This window comes from Podarcis raffonei, chromosome 14, assembly GCF_027172205.1.
Source record: "Podarcis raffonei isolate rPodRaf1 chromosome 14, rPodRaf1.pri, whole genome shotgun sequence".
NCBI lineage: Eukaryota > Metazoa > Chordata > Lepidosauria > Squamata > Lacertidae > Podarcis > Podarcis raffonei.
Genome location: NC_070615.1, coordinates 38,498,013 through 38,515,883, shown reverse-complemented (window position 1 = coordinate 38,515,883; position 17,871 = coordinate 38,498,013). Strand labels below are relative to the sequence as shown.

The 17,871-nt window shown below is 40.4% G+C and overlaps 1 protein-coding gene across 2 annotated transcripts in view; it reads right to left on the bottom strand.

Annotated features, from left to right (window-relative positions):
- Positions 1 to 1,886: 1,886 nt before the first annotated feature.
- Positions 1,887 to 17,871, bottom strand: part of GSPT1 (G1 to S phase transition 1) — a 35,093-nt gene continuing 19,108 nt past the window's right edge. For both annotated transcript variants that reach the window (XM_053364016.1, XM_053364015.1), the window contains exons 5-15: positions 17,343 to 17,376; positions 16,561 to 16,638; positions 15,697 to 15,877; positions 14,863 to 15,017; positions 12,771 to 12,911; positions 11,493 to 11,586; positions 9,970 to 10,050; positions 6,281 to 6,454; positions 5,840 to 5,929; positions 4,871 to 5,039; positions 1,887 to 3,639 (exon numbers count right to left, since the gene is read on the bottom strand). In XM_053364016.1, coding sequence (XP_053219991.1) covers positions 3,587 to 3,639; positions 4,871 to 5,039; positions 5,840 to 5,929; positions 6,281 to 6,454; positions 9,970 to 10,050; positions 11,493 to 11,586; positions 12,771 to 12,911; positions 14,863 to 15,017; positions 15,697 to 15,877; positions 16,561 to 16,638; positions 17,343 to 17,376 — 1,250 coding nt within the window. In that variant the 3' untranslated portion in view covers positions 1,887 to 3,586. The remainder of the gene's footprint in view (positions 3,640 to 4,870; positions 5,040 to 5,839; positions 5,930 to 6,280; positions 6,455 to 9,969; positions 10,051 to 11,492; positions 11,587 to 12,770; positions 12,912 to 14,862; positions 15,018 to 15,696; positions 15,878 to 16,560; positions 16,639 to 17,342; positions 17,377 to 17,871) is intronic.

Below are 17,871 nucleotides of genomic sequence, written 5' to 3'. Positions count from 1 at the left end.
GTCCTCATAGTGACTCCCGCTTGCCTATGCAGGGTGCATATAGAAACCAGCTTACTGTACGAAAGTAAAATTTGCATTCATTGCTCCACCTGCCACTGGCATGAGGCCCACAGGGGTTGCCCAAGAGGATCCTCACCCGTTACAGAATATTAATCAGGAGGCTTTTATGGCACATTCAAGTTTTGTGTTTAATCAGTGCTTGCATTACTAAGCTTTCAGATTCAAGAACACACTCCAAAGTCATTTATCATCAGCAGAGTTTGAAATAATAGTTTTAAGTCATGGCTATTAACACAGTCAATCCTTTCCAATCTCACATTTCCAAGCTTTTTCCTCAAGCCTAGCCAGGGTTTCTATTTTTTTTCCCCCGAGAAGAAAAATACATAACAGCCATGAACATTGATGAAGTGTTTTTACATGATTAGTAGCAAGATGTGGTCGTAGCACAGCTGCAAATTGTTTAACAGGAACTTCATTACTTGACTTAGAAACATTCATAAAATTGTAGAGTTGGAAGGGACCCTAAGGATAATCTAGGCCAACCCCCTGCAATGTAGGAATATGCAGTTGTCCTATACAGGAATTGTACCTGCAACCTTGGCATTATTAGCACCATGATCTAATCAACGAAGCTGCCCAAGCAGGAATTTATGTATATAAATTTGTGTGGAATGAGTAAACCAGAGGGTTTAAATTGGAACCTTTCTATCTTGGGGAGAAAAGATGGAGCTTCCAGAATTTACTTATTTGACTTAGGATACTAGCACTATCCTTCAGTCAATGCTTTCACAGCTCCTGAGGCACACACCTTGGGTTTAGTGATGCCTCACATGAGCTCTGGTGCATGTAGGAAGCTCCCTTACCAATGAAGGTGCCTCCATTCAGTTCAATGGGCAGGGCAGAACTTGTGTGTAACTGGTGTGGGGGACCTCTGACCCTCCAGACATTGTTAAATCCCATCAACTCTGGACATTGGCCAGGCTTGCTGAGGCTGATGGGAGTTGTAGTTCAGCAATACCTGAAGTTCAGCATGATTCCTCAGACCTGCCCAAGAGGTTGCTTTACATTTACCAGGCTTGATTTAATACAATGAAGAGAAGCTTGCAATCTAAATCACGTAATTGGAGAAGTCTTTGGGACTTTAAAGCCTGAGGTTCTGAATGCAGTGGTAACACACATTAACACCCAAAAGCCCCAGTTTTCTTGAATCAAGTCCTTTCCATTTCAATTATATTTAACCCTGGAATGAGTGCATTCAGCACTGCAAATATAGCTGAATTCCATATGCCATATGACAACTTCAGTTAGCATTCCTATTCTTAAGTCCTGCAGTTCCTCAGCAAACGCACATTTAGGGCAGTGTAACTGGTTCACCCACACTGATCACTGAGCCAAGGGGTGTGCTGCAAGTATGATATAAAGCACATGCAGAATGGAAGGCGAGAGGGGGCTGAATTTTCGCACAGGGTGTCACTGAAATTTGAAAGACCAAAGTCTGCCCCTGTCCTCAAGTGCAACTTTTGCTCTAAAGAATGACTGCATTCAACGACTACTAGCTTCTTTAGCTGCATCTCTGCCTCCAAGAATTGTCATTTGCTATATCAGGAAGAAAAAACCCTTCACCAACTACATTATTCACTAGCAATCATCTCAAAGGAAAGAGGCGGAGCTTGAGAGACAAACACAGCACAACGTAACACCTGAAAATGGTCAGCTCATCACCTCAGGCAAATCTTTCAAAGACTCTTCCTTCAGCTTACGTTATAAAGTAAGAAAAAGAAAAATCTGGATTATTTCTGAATTTTTCAGCTTTATCTGAATTCTTTGTTTTAAAAGTTATCGACTTTAAAAGCTTTCAGATTCCCAGAAAAATAAAAGCCCAGAAATTTGCAGACATAATAAAATTTATTTAAATTTCATGCATTACGGTAGCTACAAGTGTAGTCATATGAAATTGAAGGACAATAAACTTTGCTTCGTCCATACAATGTAGCCTCAAGTGAAATGGATGGGAGGTTCCACAGTTACAAAGAAACAAAAAAGGGCAAACATTTTAAATTTAGAATTGTGTAAAATGAAACAGTCACATGACTGTAAACTTTAGGGGAAAGGGCACATTACTATTTGAACATACACTGCAAAGGATTTAATTGGAGAAGCACTTTGAACAATATTGGAAGTCAGCCTTCTTATATGAACCTAATAATGGAGATTTGCCATTAAACACTTTGAATATCATTGCACCTCCCTTTCAACTCTTTCCCTAATTGTTTATAGCAATGGTACAGACCAACATTCAGCCAAGTATAAAGTTTACAACCCCTGTTCCTTTGAACTGCCAACCACAAATCCTTTTATTCACTTTTGCTTTCCCTTAACTCAAATTGCTTTGATATGCAGAAATTTATAGACTGTGCTTGATTCTACTCTCAATTTTAATGAGCAAACAAACCTTCTGGATTAAATAAGTGGCACTTGCTGAATGAGCCATCATTCAGCTGCTGCCAGTTGAGTGAATACCTACCACTCCTCTATGGCCTATTTGGTTTGCTTCAAATCTCTTTTTTTTAAAAAACAAAAACAAAACCCAGCAACCAAAGATTCTCCCATCTTCCAAGTTAAAAGGTAGAATGAACAGCGCAACTTTATCATAAACTGGTACTTGTGCTTAGTTTTTAGACCAAACATCATGTACCAGCATTATTGCCAGAGATGTCACGTAACAGTCCTACTAATTTTATTGGTTAGCATTTTCTGCCAGAAAGGATTTGATGGTATAATTCAGGTCACTGTAGGTAGATCTAGCTCACCCCAGTGCCTAAAAAAAATCAAGTTAAGTTTGTTTGTAGATAAAGTGATGCAACACTAATTAAATAGTACCATACTTGCATGAACATATTTAATTTTTTTTAATCCACCATAAGGAAAGGGAGAAAGAAAGTTTCTTTAGTACAAATTTTGTCAATTGTCTAATTGCTTCATTTATAACTTCGTCCGGGAGGCGGCAAAGGGAAAGAGTTGGGTTTCAGAAAAGCCTAAGTAATTGAATATTCAGATTACTTGGCAGGTTAAAAGCTAATGCAACAGGTGTTACATCTGGATAAAAACATTATTCAAAAGCAATTAAGATACTGAAAAAAGATTTCAAATTGAATAGTTTATTAACATGGTAATTGTCTTTGTAACATGTGCACACACGCTTGCACACTCTTAATGATCTGCCTTGAAAAATGTTTCAATATGCTGGGAGAGGGGAAATAAACATAAATCCTATAGATTTTTCATAATTCTAGGCAATTATGTCCACATCACTTACAAAGCTATTGCCAAATCTTTCCAAGGAAGCAGAATTTAGGAGGAAGGGAGAGGGAAAAAAAACTTTGGGGGGGAATTCAACAGTGGCATAGCAGAGCTCTCAATATGAGAAAGCTGACATAATGTGGACCTTTGCTGTGAAATCTCATCTTTGCAAATATAGGGAGAAGGTTATCAATGGGAAGAAAATAAGAAGGCGATGTGAAGTAGGCTTTTGCAGAGTCAATTTTTTCCCCTCACAGTATTTGTGCAGGCTTGTCAAAAACAATGCTTAATCCTTCTCTGGAACCAATTTCAGAACTTTTCCAATTGCAATGGTCTTACCTAAACAAAACACAGAAATGGTTTGTTAGGAGACATACATGTGTGAACCTTTAAAAAAACCTTCCAAGTAAACAAACAGTCACACAGATTTCACACAAAAGCTGGTTTGCACTTAACAATGAACTCTTGGGGGGGGTTAGCTTATTTGTACATGCAAGCCTGTCACAACCAACTATGGTTTGTTTGTGGTCAACAAACCAGAATATGAAACCATGCTTCGGATGTTGGCTTATGTATCTTGGCTTGCATTAAACATGTTTTCTCTTTACCTCTGAACCTTGGGCTTAACCCTCCTTCGTTTTTGCATCTTGCCCTATACGCACATGGCGATAAAGGAGCAAAGCAAGAAAATATAGAAAATCAAACCAATGTTAAGTGGAACAAGCCACAGTTATTTTGCTTGTCAGAACCTGGTTTGTTCAACAAACTATGGCAGAAACAAACCATTTAGTGCTGCATATGAATGTAGAGAGTGCTACCTCAATCTACACAGTAGTTTTTGCAGAGAAGCTTATTCTCTTCTTAATGAACTGTAATAAAATCTTCCTTCCCAACAATGGAAATGGATACAAGGCTTCTGATTATTATTTTTTGTACCAGAGAATCTGCATTTCAGCCCAAACCAATTTGCTCCCCCAAAATTCTATGCCAATTTTTACATTCCTCTGGATATTTACTAAAGTTCAATTGATTTTCAACAGCTGACATGCAGTGCTGTTTATATATGACAGTCAGCAGTTTGCAATACAGTGGTACCTCAGGTTACATACGCTTCAGGTTACAGACTCCGCTAACCCAGAAATAGTACCTCAGGTTAAGAACTTTGCTTCAGGATGAGAACAGAAATCGTGCTCTGGCAGTGTGGTATCAGCAGGAGACCCCATTAGCTAAAGTGGTGCTTCAGGTTAAGAACAGTTTCAGGTTAAGAATGGACCTCCGGAACAAATTAAATACTTAACCCGAGGTACCACTGTATCATATTCCAGCCTTCCCCGCCCTGGTGCCCCTGCAGATGTTTTGGATTACAGCTTTCAGCACCCTGACCACTGGCCAGGTTGGCCAAGCCTCACAGGACTTGTAGTCCAAACATCTGGAGGGCTGTCATATTTGTGCCTTCCAGAATTAAAGCTGGCCAAAGCCAATACATCCAAAGCATAGAATTTTATTTTCTATGATTCAGCAACACAAAGTAAAACAAACAAACAACCAAGCCATTTTCAAATCCTCTTACCCTCATCTCTTAAGGTGAATCGACCCATCTGAGGGAAGTCTTTGAATGTCTCAAGGCAGATAGTTCCTGCCGTCCTTAAACGGGCAATACATACTTGATCTTGTTTAACAAAACGGGGCCGTGTCTTGCTTTTCTCTCCTGATTTTTTGTCTACCAGACAGATTAAGGCCTACAGAAGGAAAGAGAAAAGATAAAACATGGGCTCTCTTTTTCCAACAGAAGCCCCAGTCCTTTGATAGCTGTTTATGAGGTGTCCAGCAGGAAAAACCACAACAGTTTCATTGTTATTTGGTTCTTCCCCACCCCCTTAACCTGAAATAAAGCCTCTCTCAAAAGAAGCTCAACACCTCAACTGAAGTACAGGAAGAATGATAGGTTGTATCCAATGCTAGTACAATTCAGAGCAGACCCACTTAAATTAATAAGCATGGCTAACTTAGGTCCATTAATTTTAATGGGTGTACTTAGAGTATAACTTAGGTGGATGTACCACTATATATTCCTTTCACAAGTAGTTTTACCCCATGTTACTTCACCTGATACACACTTTTAATATTCTTAGTAAAATACTGTTTCAAATCATGATGATTTTGAACTACACAAATGCACTGGGCCATTAAATTAGGCATGCCCAAAGTCCGTTTTGGGGGCCTAATCCGGCCCGCCAGTCAGTTTAATCCGGCCTCTGTGGCAGTTTATGTCCTAAAAAAAGCTTAACAACTTTGGTCGGCCTTCACTTCATCAAATCTGACCCTCTTTGAAAAAAGTTTGGACACATTTAGACTGCATTTAGCCATAGGTCATTACAACATGATGCTGAGACCATCTAATGGTGGCTGTGGGAGATTACTAAATATACAGCAAAAACTGAGACAAAAAACCCCATCTGCACAATTAATAGACACTTCACTCAAACCTTTTGCCACAATTGTGTATCTTTTAATCTAAGAAGATGAGAGCAATACTCACTGTGATCTCAACTTCTTCAATACAGGTATGAATATGCAGCACCGCATTGTACCCTGGGCAGATGATGGATTTATGCTCAATTATCACTATCTGTAATCAATAAGAATAACTAAGTAAACATAATGTAGAAAAACACCAATTTCTTATGGGTATTGGGTAGTAATTCCCTCATCTCTCTTTCCCTCTGGAGGAAGATATTGCTTCAAGCAGAAATATACGCTAGGACAATTAACCAACTTGCAAGCAAACAGAATTTCTTTTCTAGAAGGTGAAGACTTTCAAATCAAAGGATTAACAATTTAATTCGCACATTTATACCACTGATTTCTGAACAAGATTTAATTGCTGATATACCCTCAACCTATGCAAATCTGGATCAACCAACTCTAGTATTATTCATTTATCGGTTGAAAATCAAACATGGTTTTCCAACAAACATACCTGAGCATCAAAAGTGCGTCCTGAATGACACAGGTTATTAAGATCACAGAGTATAAACCCTGGGAGGATCTCCTCCTCTTCAATTCCTTTCAGTCGAATCTTCAGATTTTCACCTGGAGCTACGGATTCAGTTTCTACATCATCGGAAAGGATTCCAAGGACTTCCACATTATGCTTCAAGAAAGCAACGTTAAGGCTTTAAAACATTTCTATTTATTCATCAAACAAAATGTATATAACACTTGGTTGCAAAAAGCCAGATAAACATATAAGCCATTTACAGCAACATAGAATTAAACATTAGAATTGACAAAAACAGTTATCAGGAGCAGTTATCGGCAATAAAACACCCGTTGTCAGTGAAGTTAACGTTTTTCAAATAAACCAAAACAGCACAGGCCTAGTGACCCCAGCAACTCTTCCCAGTAGGTCTTGCCCCAATGAGGCAGTAAAGTCCCCACCTTCTCATAGCTGCCTAAGGTGGAATCCACACACATATATAAAACGTTCTGAAAATGCTTTTTTTAAAAAAATACATTGAATTTTCCATAAGGCTCACCATCGCCATCTAGTGTCACATTGTATGGTGCACTTAAAACAATTAAAACCTTTTATTTGCAGCTGTATAGCTGAGTCCTAAGTCCCCTCTTCGCCAGAGTTTTTTCCAAGCCACCTGAGACTTCTCTGTCTTTGCTCCACCCTTTTCGTCTCCACCCCCATCATTCTGCCCGGACGCTGAGGTCCAGCGCCGAGGGCCTTCTGGCGGTTCCCTCATTGCGAGAAGCAAAGCTACAGGGAACCAGGCAGAGGGCCTTCTCGGTAGTGGCGCCCGCCCTGTGGAACGCCCTTCCAGCAGATGTCAAAGAGATAAACAACTACCTGACATTCAGAAGACATCTTAAGGCAGCCCTGTTCAGGGAAGTTTTTAACGTGTGATATTTTACTGTATTTTTGGTTTTTATGGAAGCCGCCCAGAGTGGCTGGGGAGGCCCAGCCAGATGGGCGGGGTATAAATAAATTATTATTATTATTATTATTATTATTATTATTATTATTATTATTATCATCATCATCATCATCATCATCATCATACCTCTTCTGGTTCTGGGAGACCAGGAGGCAGGGAAGCTGGCTTTTATATTGTATAGCTAACTCTTCCCCCCTTTAAAAAAAGTTTTATATATTTGTACATTTGTACAAAAATACTTTTTAAAGTTTCCTTTTCTATAATGCGGTATGTATTCATTGCCCTGTTATTCAATATTTTAAAAAGTCTAACACAGAATCCCACATAGTGGGATCACAAACTGCAGAGAACATTCATGTTTGCTTATGCTCAAGGCAAGCAGATTTAATTCCGCGGCTCCAGAGTTACTGGTAAAGTAACTGAATGCAATAGCCAGGAAGTCACTAAATATTTGCAGTCAGTAGAACGTTTAAGGCAAAACTAACATATCCTCTTCTCCCTGACCTTTTGCAAGGAAAAAGCCAAATACTGTTACAGAAGGAAGTGATTTGGGAGTGAATCACATAATACAGGGTGCCACTTTCCAAACATCTCCACTTGCAAGCTACTCAAACCTTTCCTTGCTCCAGACCGTTATAGCAATTTGCAACATTTCTCCACCCCCAACCCCCAAAGTTGCTTACAATAATTTAAATACATGAGACTGTATCCATTGCTAGTTTTACTCAGAAGACCCACTAAAATTAATGAACATGATTTATGTAGGTCCATTAATTTTAAAAGGTCTACTCTGAGGAAAACTCCATTGGATACAACGAAGGGCTTGGTAAAACTAAACTATCAAATCCAGAAACAAAACAAAAAAAACCCCCTAAACAAAACAGTGCTTCCCAACACATCTACTTTGCTCAACCTCTACCCTTTATACCTCGCACCAAAGGATCCTCTCCTCTCTCCCAGAAGGCTCCTCTATTAGCAGAAACCTCCCTTCCCTCTGCCTCTTCAACACAATGACTATCAACTTAATATTGCTCTTTGGTAAGTAAGTGTAGAAACAAATTTAAAATTTGTATTTTGAACGTTACCCCTCCAAACCCCACCCTCTGTTTTATTGAAGACTGGAGTCACGAAGGTAAGCAGAGAAAACTGGGTGCTGGTTATTTAGATCTCTTGCAACCAGATGCCCCAAGCTCAGATTTCAGACACAACATGAAACCAGTACAGGGTTGTGAAACAAGGCAACTTGCTTGGAGGAGTATTTCTGAGAAACACCTGTTTTGAAAGGAGCCAACTCCTGCCAAAATCAGATAAACCTGATGGTTTGTAGCAGTGTGTAGCAGGGACTTGGAGTTCTTAACATATAGCTTTTAACTTTCCATTGGTCTGTTAATAATGAACAGGGTTCACATAAAGTATGCAAGGCAGAGTAAGCTGGGTTTCAAAAGTTGTTCCAACAGATACAGATTTCAGAACCACAAGGTATGAATTTTACATGGGTGCGTGAGACCCAAGCTCTGGAAAGCTTCCAGGGAAAAAAGTGCAACAGTGGAATTTTCTGCCTTAAAGACGGAAGAGACTGGTGGTTCAGGATGACTCGTTCTCTACTTTATCAAAGCAACCTTTTTTTAAAAACGGAAAATCTGAAATGTTTTAGGCTACCTAGCACAGATATTTGAGCTGAAACTTAGCAAGCCTTGCATAAAAAGTAGCCACAGCATACACTCAACACTAAAGGACAGCATATTTCAAGCAGCTCAAGAGCTTGTCTGCGTTGGCGGCAAGATGAAACAACCCAACTCTGGGCAGGGTAAACCACAGCATTTCAAGGCAGGATATCAGAATATGTTAAGGTTCCCCTTTCCACCCCAAATTCCAAACACTCGTGATGATTGCAAAAATGCCAACACGGGACTTCAAGAGAAGGCCTAAGTTTACACTGCTCTTGTTTTGCCAACAGATGAAAATATACCTTTTCCCCTGGACTATGGGAGAAGGTGAGGTGCACTGGGGACTCAGTGTTTCTTTGTTGCTGCTAATTTGTCTTTTAACTTTGATTCTGAATTTTGTATTTATTGCTGGTTGGGTTTTTTTACTGTTAAGTTTGATTTCGAGGTTTATGTATCTCCACCTTGAGACCTTCAAGAAAAGGGAGGATTATAAATGATCAGTGCGTATGTGTGTGTGTACGCACTGGGTGCAATTTTCTTTTTTGGGGGGAGAGGCAGATGAGGTAAATCTGCTTCCCTTAAGAAATTAGGGTTTCAAGGGTATAGCAGAAGGTTTAACCTCTTGTGTCTGTGACAGTACTCATTCACTTTTTCTAATCAAGTCAATGACTGCCATCCACTCTTATGGGTTGGGGGGTGGGGAAAACAGTAAGATCTGCTTGTGGAGACTTTATTGCCTATGAACCAAACATAAGCCTTCTGCCTATTATCTTCCACACTGCAATGTGTGTCCCCTGCATAGAATCCCTGGCCATCCCCGACTAGGATCCTGCTAATTGCAACTAAAAAAAAACAGCAGCACATGTTTCAGGAGTTCCTCAAACTAAAACTAGGCTGATCATGTGCATATTTCTGCTTATTAGTGCCTAAGCAGACTAAGCCTTCTCAAGAGCAGAAAAGAAACCTCATAGGGGAATGCCGATTTTCAACATCAGAATTATTTTGTAGGCTTAACACTAGAAAGTTAAGCTTCTTAAGAGGAAAACGTGCCGTACCTTGTTTGGCATCATCACAAGCTGCTGTCCTTTGCAGATAGAGCCTGATTCCAGCTTTCCCAGAACTACCGTGCCCATATCCTTCAACATGGAAAGAAAGGTTGTTTTTTAAATCAGCAAAATAGAACCTACTGCACTTTACAAAAGAGAACATCTGGCATAGTGCTAAGGAATTTCAATCAAAGCAGTAAGGAGCTTTTGCTGGAGATAAATTAAACCCAAGGGGTAAAATATTGGGAGTAACCACTAGTTAACTGTATGCTCACATCTACATGTTATCACCCTTATATTTAAGATCACACGAGAGCACCACCTTATCACCAGCAACTGCACCTTGTTAGGTGGCCACACTGACACTCTGAGGATAGGGTAGGGTGCAAAGACAAATCTTAATACTTAGGGGAGGGGATAGATCTATTCAGGGCTGAGGTTTAGGAATGCTAAATTTCAACTGGTGTTAGCTGAATTTTAACTGGGTTACTTGTTTTTGTGAGACCTTCAGGACCTGGTGGATTTAAACAGGTAAGCATGACATACTACCAACTCAGCTGTAGAATTTATCAAGTCTACCATAGACTAATGAAAGTCCTGCAACTATGATGCCAGTTAAATGCACTGGATTCTATTCCAAAGGCTCCTGCCCCTCATTCAAGGGGGACTCCCTTTGATAGAGGAAGAAAATCTTTGTATCCAACTCCATGTGTAAGCAACTCTCAGGCAGCGATGCTGTCCAATTTTCAGTAGACACTTAAGACAAAGCTATGCAATTTTTAGTCCCACTGATACCAATGGGGAAAGTTTAATGTTTAAAATTCTGCTTAATTCTCTCATTCAAGTGAATGGGACTCAGTACTCAATGCTCGCTGAAAAATGTGACACATGTATTTCAGTTCATCTCAATCTTTTCATTGTGAGAAAATTACACAAATTGCTGTGACACTACATTTACAGAAAATGGAACCAGAAGAGTGCATTAAGGGTGCACGCAGGCACACTCCAGTTCAGTCACAGAATAACAAAGTCTTCAGCTTGAGACCTATAGGTTGCATGTTTTAATAATTTCACTGAGTGCAGGGAAATGTTCTGAAATATTACTATGAGTTGTATTCAATGTTTCGCTAGAGAGATCATTTAGTGAGTGCAAATTATCTCTCCTCTCCTCTCCCTGCACATTCTTCTAGGGCTTCTCTCCTAGATCTGAGGAGGGCCTGGGGGTGTAAATGGGGGAAGTTCTATCATGCTAGTGGAAAATTTCGTGCTAGTGCAATGAGTTAGCTGAATATGGCCCTATGTTCTTAACACTCCCAACTGTCATATGTCACCAAAACAGGTTAAGGTACAGTACCTAGATAATAGAAGAACAATTCAATTGCATTTTGCACATTTTAGTCCAATGGCAGGCTTTGGATTAACGTATTTGGGGGGAAGGAGGAAGCAGCCATGAGACACAGCCAACTATAAATGAGAAACTGAGCAACTAAAGCAATTGTGTCAAATCTTCAAGGTAGCTGTTATTTGAGTACCTTATATTTATCAACAATTGGCAGCCTGATTGGTCCATCAACCGGTCTGTTGAAATTTGGCAAGTTATCCAGATATGGAATAAACGGTAGCCCACTGAAAAAGAGAGGAGGGAAAATAATGTCATGCAAATCCATGGTATGTCTTTGTCTTGTTTAAGATTTTGACCTATAATGGTTCTTGGAGACAATTAACTTCTGAGACAGTAACATTATTCATGAGATGAATATACCTGCATCACATTCATGAATTACCAACTTTTAAAGGCACTGTATAAGCAGAAATTCTACCAAATCTGATATAAAGTTATTTTCCCTACGATCATAGAGACATTTAAATATTCCTAGGAACTGTAAGAGTTCTTGCTTGCCATCTTAACTGAGGCAACAAAAAATACAGACAGGTGCCCTAGCTTTGATAATGGTTCATTTGAAAATGTAGTTTGAAAATAGTTCAAAGCTACCACCCTACCAGCAGTGCTTAAGTTTTAACATGGATCAAATCTGCAGATAATCAAATTTTAACAGAAAGGATTTGCAGAAGGGCTATTTGAGCAGCCACTCGCCTTGTGATCACATCAGTACTGGCCTGATCACTTTTCTTCAAGCACACAAAACAAATATCAGCTCACAAACTGGGGTGTCTCTTAGTAGCCTGCAGCACTCTCCCCACCTCAGTGCTCTAGGCAATCACTAAGAGGCTGGCCAATGGCAACCTTCCCATGGGCCTGCTCTCCCCAACACTCCGAACGACTACCTGGGCCTAAGCGGAAACTGCCTGTTTCAGACAGTTTCCTCTTGACCCAGATTGGAAGTGTGCTGTGACAGACACCAACAGGTCTGTCAGGCTTGCTCTCGTCAATAATGATGATGATGATGATATTATAATAACAACAACAACAACCACAACCACCCAGCCAGCCACTCTGGGCAGCTTCCAACATAATATAAAAACACAGTGAGATATCAAACATTTTAAACTTCCTGATACAGGACAGCCTTCAGATGTCTTTGGAAAGTTATGTAGTTTAGGCAGGTGCTTGAAACTCGCTTGTTCAGGCAGGCCTTTTACAGTTAATGGTGGTGGCTTCACTGAAGTGTGAAACTGTTTTGATTCTCTGCTGCTATGTGGGTCAGTAACAGCTATTTTTATTAAGACTACTTAAATTTGATTTTACAGGGTTTTATGACATGTGGCATTTCGCATTTGCTGCTTTGGAACTAGCTCTCCACAGAAAAGCAGGGCATCACGTTAAATAAAATAAAGATAAAGATACATACATATACCAAGGACAGAAGTCCGATTGTTCCTTGAGGTTTGCTCCAGTCAATCCAGAGCAGGGCATGAAGTGAATATCTTTTTTCGGATTGAAGCCAACTTTCTTCAAGAATGGCACCAATTTCTCTTTACATTCCTCATACCTGAAAGTTTCACCCAACAGAAGAAAAACTTTAACAGACTTTGGATGGTCTTGGAACAGCTATGTCAAAGGTGCTGGGGTGAGACAATGGAGCCAGGAGTTGTGTGATACTGCCAGTTTCTCTTTACATTTCACCTCGCAATGCTTTCTTGATGGATCTGAGCTTGAATCAAGTTTAAGTGAACATCTTTCCCAAATAGCAGACCTCTAAAACTACCTGCCTTTATCCAGAAATTTTGATGGAGCTGTTTATCTGCCAACAATCATAGGCACCAATGTAGAATGGAGACCACAGAGAGCAGGGGTGGGCAGACTTGTTAGATCTGCTTTGTATTAGAATCTGAAAATCTACCAGCAAGAGCCAGATGGAAGAGACACATGCCAAATGAAAGAAGAGGGTGTCTCTATGTACATTCTGATCCTAGGATTCATTTTCAGCACCAGAACTGAACTGACCTCAGGGTTCTTTCATACAAAAGCCCACTCCTGGTTACCCTTTCTTCATTATAGTGGGCTAATGGAAAGGGAAGTGAGGCAAAAGGTCCCTTTTTGTCATTGTTAAGCAATTGGGAGCCACAAATCCTTGCCAATCTACTGTAAATTTCGCAGGTATCTTTGCCCTCCTCTTCTATAAGGGATAGTCCTTGTATAAACAGGGTTAGAGGTTTGTGGGAATCGAGGAAAATGACACTGTGGTAGTCCCTGTAAGACTGTACTGTGTCGGAATGCACATGGGTGAATCTGGCAGTGTTCTTTGCAAAGCACAGGCTTAGTATGTAAGAAGGAGATTTGAATTAGCAATTGTTTACTTATACAGTGGTACCTCGGGTTAAGCACTTAATTCGTCCCAGAGGTCCATTCTTAACCTGAAACTGTTCTTAACCTGAGGTACCTGAGCTAATGGGGCCTCCTGCTGCCGCCGGAGCATGATTTCTGTTCTCATCCTGAAGCAAAGTTCTTAACCCGAGGTACTATTTCTGGGTTAGTGGAGTCTGTAACCTGAAGCGTATGTAACCTGAAGCGTTTGTAACCCAAGGTACCACTGTACTAGGTCAGACTATTCATTCAGCTAGCTCAGCAGTGACAGCAGGTGCCCAGTCTCTCAGACAAAGACAGGGGTCTTCCCCCATTACTTACTACCTGAACCTTTAAAGGGGATGGCAGGAACAAAATCTAGGACCCCTGAGCTATTAAGGTAAAAGGTAAAGGACCCCTGGACAGTTTGGTCCAGTCCGCTATGGGGTTGCGGCACTCATCTCACTTTCAGGCTGAGGGAGTCAGTGTTTGTCCACAGACAGCTTTCTGGGTCATGTGGCCAGCATGACTAAACCGCTACTGGCGCACGGAGGACAGTGATGAGTGCCATGAGCTATTATAGTCCTTTCTACAATATTCAAGGAAATATACAGTATTTAAACTTATTGTGAAGGCAAAAATGACAGCATGAAAACTTCCTTGAGCATCAGCAGACCTCCTGAAATAAGCTGCTATAGAAAACAACCAGAGATGGGCTCTTCATCATGTCTAATTTGAGGGATTATTCCAAATTCTAGGGGCCATTCCAGTGAAGTCCTTGCTGTCCCCATTCTAACTAACTACTGTGAGGGCATATAAAAGATGGTTTGATGATGTGATCGCCACATGAATACTAAAGTAGTAGAGCCACATGCAGGAATTTTAGTTATGGGTCAACAGGGCCTGTGTGAAAAAGAGTCCTGTATTTCTGCAGCATGCATTTCAGTCATGTAATGGGAGTGATCTTGCACCCCAATGGCAACATTTAATCTTCCCTGTAGCTCTGGAACAACTCCACCTAGGTTTCCAGAATTTAGGACACCAGGGTATATTAGGTAGGAGAAGACCAATCCCATTTCTAATACAAAAAGATAACATACGCACTGTAGATAAAACATGTAAAAACAAAACAAGAATTTAACAAGAGTTCTACTCACCTTTCATTGCTCCAGTTCACAGTTGGATCATCCATTTTATTAATAAGAACTATTAAATGTTTTACGCCTGCAGTTTTTGCTAACATGGCATGCTCTCTCGTTTGTCCCCCTTTCTCAAAACCAGTTTCAAACTCTCCTTTCCTTGCAGAGATAACCTAGTTGGAAGGGAGATAAACCAACAATGTTTGAATTATTAGGGCTATAGCTCAATTCCTTGCTCTTCTCCAGTTAGAATTAAGAACTGTCAGAGATTTTAGGCCTTGCAAGGTGACCTATATTGAGGATTGCTCCTTTAAGTCAACTGTTCAAATAATCTCAAGACTACAATTTTTATATTAAAAGCTATTATCTTACAACTACTAATTCCTTAGGAACGGGGGTGTGGAACCTCAAGTTCAGGGGCCAAATGTGGCCCTCCAGGCCTTGATGTGGCCCTTGAAATTTTCCACAAGCCTCACCATTCATTGTCCCTGCTTTCCACTCCAAATGTTTTTGTATGGTTAGGTGTCCTTGAACTCTACTAAGGGCTCTTTCTCGTCCAGATGGAGGATCAAGATGGGTGTGCAAACAAGTGTAGGAAGTTGTCTACTATACCAAGGTAAAAATTAAATTTGTTGCTTCATTCAATTTTGCCTCTACACCCACCCCTGCACTGGCATGTGACCCCTGCCTTAGTTAATGCATGTACAAAGTAAAAAATGAAATAAAATGAGACCATGAAGCAGGTCACTACAGCTGCAAGAAACGTACTTCAGTAAAAAAACAGTAACAGGTCATCAGCTAAACATCTGCCAAGGACTCCTTAACCCAGAGAGGGACTGAATGATTTCTTACCAACACAGCTAGATCAGCTTGAGAAGCACCACCAATCATATTTGGGACAAAGCTCTTATGCCCTGGAGCATCTAAAATTGTGAAGTGTTTCTTCTCCGTTTCGAAATAGGCACGGCCCACTTCCACTGTTTTACCTTTGTCTCTTTCTTCCTGGTTTGTGTCCAAGGCCCAGGAGAGGTACCTACAGGGAGAGGGAAAAGAGTGATCACATGAGCACTGTGCGGCTCAATGGTTCTCAAAAGCCTTCTAGGCACAAAATTGTATCTGAACATTCCCAGGAACTCACAAGAACTGGGCAAGGCAGCTGAGTGTGCTTTCAAAGTCCAGCGTTCTAGCATGCAACTGAAGTAAAGGAGAGCATTTCTAGAAAATGTATACCCACTGCCTTGCTAGCCATCTTCAGGAGAAGAAAATGTTAGGGAGTAACCCCTACATAAATCCAGAGTGGAGTCCCTAAGGAAGCTGGATGGCAGCTAGATGGCATCTTGTACGCTTCCTTTAGGCAACTCCTGCAGCCAAGCTGGTGCTGATATATTGCTTTCCTTTCCTTTGGACCACATCAGTGAGGCTGAGAGGGGAGGTCCTGTCGTCTGGGCAAGCCAGGACCTCCATATACACTGCCCAGGCTTGTGCCCTAGAGACGTCACTTCAGTGCTGCTTACTCTGAGTAGGACTAACAATGGCTGCAACCCATCAACTACGACAGGTAACAGAGGCTCCTCCTCACTCAGCCCCTAAGCTGGTATTCTCCTAAGTCAGAACCTGCTCTCCAGGAACTTTATCTATTTCTTGCCAAAGAGAGAGGAAAAAAACAATCCACACAGGTTAAAGCATGTTCATCATAAGATGTAGGGGAGTTCATACCAGGTTTCTCTGTTTTTTTCTTTAGCTTCTCTTTCATATTTTTCAAGTGTTCTTTTATCAACCATGCCTGTCAAGTACCTAGAAAAAAATAGATTCGTATGTTGTTTAGAATGTAGAAGCTGCCTGCAGAAAGCAGCTTTATTTTTAAGGAGATAGAATGAGGTGGTAAATAAACCATCAGGAAGGTAAATAAACCATCCATACAGCTCACTGCTTCATTGGCATACACAGCAGCATATAAAGATAGCCAATCCACAGAAAATAGTTAAGACAAGCTGTTTTGGGACTACAATTCCCATCATCCCTGATCATTGGTTCTGCTAGATAGGAATGGGAGTCATAGTCCAATAACAGCTGGAAGCCCAAGTATGAGAAAACCTGGACTACAGTGCTGCATGAGAAGCAGGTTTTGATCAAACATTTACATTGAGAAACAGCATTTAGTATGGGCATATGACATTTTGTAATTTATATCAGGACTGGGGAAACATGTGGCTCTCTGGATGTTGCTGGACTCCAACTTCCATCATCTCTATTGGTCATGCTGGCTGAGGCTGATGGGAGATGGAGTCCAATAACATCTTGAAGGCCTCATGTTCACCATCCTGGTAGAACTACAGGAAAGTTTAGGAAAATGTCTATGGACATTTACAATAGACTTCACAATAGACAGAAAACAATTGGTAAGAGATTCAGACTAATGCTGCACTGCAGGTAAGTCTACGTCAACAAAAGCAATCAAGCACAAACATTTCAAAGATTTGATAAATTAAGCTGCTTACATTATTTGTCCTCCAATTGTTGATTTGCCAGCATCTAGCCAAAAAAATGTAGAGAGCAATTTTTAAAGAAAAATGGATTTTCAATGTATGCTTTCCCCAACCACCTATGCTACTTCTCTCATTCTATTAAAGTGCTGGATTTCCCCATCATAATGTTCTTTTGTCTTTCATATTAGTATTGCCAATGATGCGGGGTCAAAAATTGTCTGTGGAAATGCTAAGAAAAATCTTCCATTGTTAAATTTTTTTCCTTTTCTAAAAACGCATTGCTTCATAAAATGAACTAGCAACAAAATGAGTGGATCCAATAACGGAGTTTAACTGGGCAGTTTGAGAGGTAAGTTGTTCAGTAAAGGAGGATGTAATGAACATATGAAGGCACACTAAGTGTGCAAATGATTCTGAAAGGATGTGAAGCAAATATGCCCTTTTCTATTCTCTGTATGCTGCTGCTGCTGTTTTTTGTTTTAAAGTCCACAGCATTAGTTCTAGATGTCAGTGTCCTTAACAAGCATTTTATTTATTTTAC